The sequence below is a fragment of the Rhea americana genome, unplaced genomic scaffold, assembly GCF_003343005.1.
Source record: "Rhea americana isolate MKP2758 unplaced genomic scaffold, rheAme1 scaffold_29, whole genome shotgun sequence".
NCBI classification, from domain to species: Eukaryota; Metazoa; Chordata; class Aves; order Rheiformes; family Rheidae; genus Rhea; species Rhea americana.
Genome location: NW_028186412.1, coordinates 2,917,582 through 2,924,712, shown reverse-complemented (window position 1 = coordinate 2,924,712; position 7,131 = coordinate 2,917,582). Strand labels below are relative to the sequence as shown.

Here is a 7,131-nt window from a genome sequence, read left to right as displayed (position 1 = left end):
GTAGCTCTCAACCCCTGATAAACTGCCTGTCCTACTGATGGGCAGAAGCAGATATGCTTTCTTTTGTCTTCTTTTTACAACTAGGTTGCCTCCTAAGCACACCAAAAGTACTTATTAAAGATACTGGCAGACTGATCTTGGTATTATGGGGAATTACAAAGTTTTAAAAATACTTTTGTCAAACGTCACTTGATTTGCATCTTGGGAAAATGTGTTCTATTGAGAGTAATGCCTGCATCCTTCCGGGTGCATGTTTCCAAGGCTGCATGAAAAATGACTCCTCTAAGCTGCCATATGCTTTAACAAAGGCTACCGATAACGCTGAGTGTGTTTTACTTAGTGARATTGCTGATCAAGTGTGATTCAGGTGGCTCTCTAAGGGAAATATGCTAGTGCTTAAGTCCTGAAACTGAACCCACAATTCTTCCTGTACAGATGTGAAGGGAAAATCAGACACCTAATATGAAGTTATGAATCCAGAGATTTAGTGAATTGCTTTTATTGCTTTTTGTTGCTTGCTACCAGATTTGTTGACTGATCCCAYGCATTGTATATACCTTCCACAGCTTTTTGCAATGTTTATCTACTTTGTACTGAAACAGCAGAGGAAGAGCAAAAGAGAGGGAATTAAGAAGTTACTGCTCTTTAGCTATTAACCGACTTACAAATTTCGTTATTGTGCTAGTTAATTACCAAAAGGCCTTTCACCTGGAACTGTTGCAGACATAACTGCATCAAATCTGTTGACATGCTTACAGTCATGCTACAGATGAATTTAACTGAGGGACCAATGTATAATGTGCCAAACCAAGACTGCCAAGACTAATTTGCTCAATGAAGTAATCAACAACAAAGACAACTACAAGAGCGTTTAGCTCTGCAGAATGCCACTTAGACATGCTCTTAGACTGTACATGCCCTTATGCAGAAAAAGTAGTATTTGCCTCCATTTAGGTTTTTTAAACATAGAAATGGAGTCCTGATCTCCAGGTTTCTTATCCCTACTTTTCTTCATGTATGCCCTGTTATTTAGAGATTTTATAGAGTGTATTACAATGGTAAAGCCAGTTAGAAAAAAAAAAAAAAAAGGTTTTGTTGATGAGCTGGCTGCATSCTTATAACTTTATGTTTCTAGAATAGTTGTTTTAGCCTAAAGCTGACATTTACATATAGATGCACAGTGACAGTGCATCTACACACCAAYAGATTTTGGTTTCCTTCTAAAGCATCTTTCAATTTCAGCTTGGGTTCTTTACATGAGGAGCTGAGGAAGAACTGCTTTTCTAAGTGCAAAAATTGATAGATGTTATTGAAAAAATCTGGGGAACAGGAAGTCCAACAAATYTGAACAAATTCAGCAAGAATGCAGGAGCAGACGCCAGGAGAAATATGATATTGGGAGCATAGTCAGTTCAGAGACATCAGATGTAACTAATGAAAAAGGGCAAAAAATAGTCTGCAGTAATTTGCAATWGTCACAAATATGAAGATAAAATGTGAAACTCCATGCATTATTTACTGCTAATCAGATCACTTTTACAATATATCTTTTACAAATGTAATAGAATTTATTATCAAATCTTAAAAGAAAAGGAAGTTAGGAGATTAGTTTAAACATAATTTAAGTACGAAAATATTTGTTTTTCATTTCATTTTCATTATAGTTACAGGAAATTTATACCACCAATATAAGCATTAAAAATGTAAGGTGTTTTTATTATTTTAATATGAAGTATTTTACAATAAAGTACATAGTGTTTTTATTATTTTAATATGAMGTATTTTACARTAAAGTACATAATAAAGTATAATTATCTTAAAATTGTTTACCAGTCACTGACATTGAGTTACTGCTTTCATCTTTATTTTGCTGCTTGTTTTATAGTGTCAAATCATATATAATTYACATATAAAGTACATAAGGCTGCAATCCCTTGGAACAGCTTTTTTTTTATGACARTGTCAGTATCTCCTCTGCAATTGCCATCAACTTATAGCAGATGCACTCTACTTCTGCTGTGAGTATACTGTAGTGTTCACAAAAGGGGCAGATACATTCTATAATAAAATAGAGAATGATAACATATATACATATATGTATAAATGTGATTATAACATACAATTCAGAAAAAATCATTTGACAATATCATGTGATCTATTTTCCATTATATGAACAATTGTTCACCTTATTTGGATTTAGAGGTTGGTATTACAGAGTACAATGTCATTCATACGAAATAYAAATAGGAGAAAGTAGGAGAACTAAAGCAGGAGATCATGTCAAATGATTTAAACATTAAAAATACAATGGCTTCTCATAGCACAAAATTTGACAAAATCTCAGTCATCTATACCTTTTCYGCAGGTAGGAACTTGTTTGACAAATGCTCACTCTTATCATCAAGAACAATTCTAGGCCCATGCCTAAGATCTGAATCTGTGGCTCTAGCTAGATACCTGTTWAAATGTTTAAACATATACTTGTAGGGAAAGAAGGGTTTTAAATGTCCATCAGTGAACTGATAGTGCCAGAAACTGGACAGTCTGAGTAATGTCTAGTGTTTATTTCTTACTCATGCAACAAAAATCTTGTAGATGAAGAATTAGAAGGGGAAAAGCTTTCTCACAGACTAGTCTGACTAGAAGAACCCAGGAAAATGAAATGGCAGCAGGTACAGCTATAAATCCTTTTTGTTTTTTATTTATTTATTTTTTGAAGTAGGATAGGTTACGAAGAAAGCCACAAAGAAACCCACAGGCTCAAAAATGCTTTAATAATACTTAGTTAGACTCAATAAAGGTAACTATGCTACACTAATTGCTGAAGAATACAAAATTTACAAGTTATTGCACTATAAAGAATTAAATTTTCAAGACAGGAGGYAGAAAGAGCAAGCTGAGGTCCCAAGTCACACACAATACTACAGCTGATAGRTACAGAGCTAATGGATGTGCTCTGTATTCTTTTCACACTCCCACTTCAAAAACAGGCAATCATTTGGAATTTGGGGTCATGAATATTGGGGTTTTTCCACCTCAAGCTCTGGGCAAAAGCCTTCTGAATAATGAGTATCTTCTCTAACATTTTGGGTAACAACTGAACCAAAAAAAGAACTATGTGAAGTATATGGTAATTTATCTCTATTTTTTTCCTAAGGATGTGTGTGTGTGTGCATATATATATAYACRTATGTACTTACGTACAWACATAGTAATGGAAGACACTGGTAATAAAAGAATTGTAAACACTAACTTCTGAATTATAAACTGATAATTTGAAGTATAAATTTTGAGGACAGGATTGGGGGCAGAGGGAAGGGACATCCTTCTGCCTTTTCTGTACTCCAGGTATCCTGATACTTTTGTTTCAAAGTGACAGAATCCAGAATATATGAAACAAAATACAAACAGAGAGGAAAAGTAGTACCTATTACTTATAGAACATAGTATATCTGCAAGTCTAAGTGAGAATTCACTGTATTACCAATTACTTCATGGACTACCATGCATCATTCCGCTTTCTTTCTTTAGGAAGAACATAATTATGAGCTCTGTGTAGTTCAAATGACCCTACTGAATTACTACTCCTTGAAGGTTCTTAGAACCTACTGGGCTTTTYAGGTGTCTTCAGGTTCCAAGGGCAACTGAAGCCAAACAACAAGACAGTCTGTTATAAACTGTCAAAACCTGATCACAATGCTATAAAGTTTATTAGTAGATCCTGGTTTACATAAATGGAAATCTGAAAATCTGAAAAGCCATTTAAACAGACTAATGTCAATAATTTCAATTATATTTTTACTATAAAATAATCCAGAAGGTCAGCTAATAGCAACTAAAGCTGAGCACAATTAAGTTAAAATTCTTACCAAAGGGGCGATTATCTGCAAAACACTTGAAGTAGACATATTTCTCGTAATGGCTTCTTGTACATCTAAAAATATCATAAAATTATAGCATTACTAYTATTTAAACAAAATACTAGAGAAGAATTATGATTTGCAGTCAAATATTCAGCAGAAAAATTCCTGAAGACTGTGGAAATGTAGTTTAATAGCACTGTTCATGTTTTCCTCTGCTAACAGCTGTTAAATTATATAKCATATATCATATCTGTATTTTTGAAATTTACAAGTGGATATTATTATCTGAACAAAACATATAGTAACTATAAAGAGATCTAAAGGTAGAGAAAAGAATTCCAGGTACTCAGAGCTGGCAACAAAAATTTCAGACTTAGATTGCTTTGTGACTAACCATTACTCATTAAAAATTACTACTATGAAGGTTTTAGTCAATTAATTTAATATTATGTAAAAGCAAAACCAAAAGGGGATCAAAAAGGTCACAGTTTATCAAAACTGAGCTTCTCCATCAAGAATGATTTTAGCCATGTAAGCCCAGCCAGAATATTGTCACTTTTTCAGAAATGTAATTTGATAAAATAAGGTATCRCATCCAAAATGGATTGCTTCCACATGCTCCTTAGATCAAGGTATCACTGAACTAATGTCACTTGGGTGGATGCTTCAACCTAATGTGCAGAACTGTAACTTTATAGCTTATAAAGGAGAACTGCTAATAAGAGTTGGCCAAACTGGCTCCTGAAAGGTCTTCTCTTCCCTCTTGCAGCCAAGAAAGGCCTGAAGGCAGTGAGGGGTTCTACCAGCCCCTGTAACATCCAGTAAGACTGGGTGAGATAGACCAACGGAGGCACAATAGCCTTCCATTTAATTCTCTTTCCACACTGCATGTAGCTAAGGCAAAAGGGGAACTGATGTAATGTTGTGTGATGAACTTCATGTATAATTTGTAGCAGTATGGAAAGTTAGTACATAGTAAGTCTACCTGTAAAATTTCACAGCTTCTTATTACCAATTTTAATTCCAAAATAATTAAGAAAGCTAAGTAAATATCTAAATTTATAATGTGTATTGCCTTAWTTTTTTTGCAATTATATCATTTGCAATCAGCTATCTTCTATAGTTCTTTTGTATTTTAATATTTCTTACACATTTTTCTTATACTTCTCACATTGTTTTTCTTTCACACTTTGCAAACTCTAGCTTTACTGCTTCCAGTTCCTTTGCTGTTTTTATCTTTACCTCTCTTTTTTTTGGTCCTTTCTCTGTCATTTATGCAGTAATTTATTTTCCATTTTCTTGTATTTCTTTCTTAATATCTCCTGTCTAACCTGAGCACATCATACTAAAACTCCTCACCTGCAAAAGAAGGAATTCTTTTCTTTTATTTGCCTGGAAGCAATAACCATGAGTTATAAGGTAATGAAGTTTTGAACMACTGTTTGACAGAAATGAGAAAGTTGTTGCAGAGAGTTTCTAAGTGGCTGCAAAGTTCTTTTATCCTGCTGTTTCAGTCTAGGGAAAACTGAAGCCTTTTTCTCCAAAGTCAAGCAATCCACCATTTGACGTAGGAAGATATGGATAGTGTGCAAGAGCTTAACAGCCTAAAACATGCCTCAGTTTAGTTTAAATCCAGTCCATAGGAACTATTTAAAAGTGTGAGGGTGGAAGAGAATTTGAGTAAACTGACCATGAAATGATGCAGTTGACAATTTCTAGGGAAAGAAGTGATACAGCAAAATAATGCCAACATTTCATAGGAAACATATCCAAGGAAAAAGGAAAATTAAGGAGCGCTGGCACTTCCATAAACAGTATATATGGCAAGCAGAAGTTATGCCACTGGTATGAAAAGTTAGGATGTCCAGTAAAGAAGTCCACAAGGGCTAAACCACAAGTTCTCCRTTAATTTCAAATACACGATGAAGCATTAAAAATGCAGAAACTATGTCAAACTACCGATAATTTGTACAAATGACCTGTGTGACCATATAGGTTAAAGTAAACATGAAACAGTAGATACAGTAGCAAAAGACTCAAAAAGTCACTCCACATGCATGTTTGCTGAAATAAGATGACCAATGAAAATGTTCTTCTCTTCACAATTTTTATCTCCAATGAGTAGTGAGCCAACAAGTACAGACTTTTCTCCACATTMTTCACCAAAATGTCTACTGTGATCAGGCAGTTCATATAATTATCACCAGTATAAAGCAGGTAAAAAAAAAAAAATCACAGAGTCACTGAATAGTTTGGGTTGGAAGGGACCGCTGGAAATCATCAGTCTGGCATAGAGAGAGGGTAGGTAGGGAATTAGGGAATATTCAAGTAAGACATTTTAAAAATATTTGGGCAAACGATATTCACCTAAACATTCAGAGCTGGCTGTAGCAAGCTCAGAACTTTATTCATCGTCTTTTAGAATTTGTTGAGAAGAGGTACATTCTAAAAGACTGGAAAATGAAAAGCCATTCACTATAAATTAAAAAAAAAGGTTGAGGATACAAACCAGTCAATTCAACTGAATTTGCAAAAAGTACTGGAACATATAATCAAACAATTTAAAAGTATTATAAGATAAYAAATAATGGTCAAGAACTAAATTTGCCAAGAATACTCTATAAAATCATTCCAATTTTCTTCTAGAACAGCTTAAAAAGTTTTGATAAGCCCTTTGCCACTGTCTTACATTCTTGTGAGAAGTCTAGGAAGGCTTAATGTAGATCCAAGAAATCTTTTCTTCTGGATAGTCGAATGGGCTTTTGAACACTTTTGATGTCAACTCATTAATATGCATGGAATGTTATTTGCAAACAGTGTGAAAAGATATCTGATCCACAGTCATGGGCTGCATGCAATGAAATTGCCATCCATATTCTCATAGACTTTAGAGTTTTCAAGCCTGACCCAAAAGAAAYTTGTAGAATGTGTGCAAAATTGATGGCAAAGAGCATTAAAATAGTATCTATCAGTGGTTCATTGTCACACTGCAAGTAGGATCTTCCTGCAGTCTGTATCTGGCATCATTTAGCATTCACATTAATGATGTGAATGACAGCATAGAAGATAAGTATATTAAATCTGCAGACACTACCAAGCTTGAATAGGCTGCAAATCTGTTTGAAACTACAGTTCCAAAGCTTTTGTGATTGTAAGAAAGACAAAAGATATTGTGATGTATAAAAAGAAGAATAAGACAACTGAAGTGCTGTGTTCAGTTCTGGGTATATCTTAAGAAAGAAATGAGTTAAATGGAGAGAGTCCAGAG

General features: G+C 34.2%; 1 protein-coding gene across 5 annotated transcripts in view; it reads right to left on the bottom strand.

The window, feature by feature from the left end:
- Window positions 1–1,704: 1,704 nt before the first annotated feature.
- The window catches only part of CEP126 (centrosomal protein 126), a 31,608-nt gene continuing 26,181 nt past the window's right edge, over window positions 1,705–7,131 (bottom strand). For 4 of the 5 annotated variants that reach the window (XM_085309018.1, XM_085309021.1, XM_085309019.1 and 1 more), the window contains 2 exons: window positions 3,870–3,934; window positions 1,705–2,058 (listed from right to left, as the gene is read on the bottom strand). In XM_085309018.1, the coding sequence (XP_085165144.1) occupies window positions 2,008–2,058; window positions 3,870–3,934 (116 nt within the window). In that variant the 3' untranslated portion in view covers window positions 1,705–2,007. Of the gene's footprint in view, window positions 2,059–3,869; window positions 3,935–5,931; window positions 6,149–7,131 lie in introns of those variants that run through there. The other variant, XM_085309020.1, reaches the window with a different exon arrangement.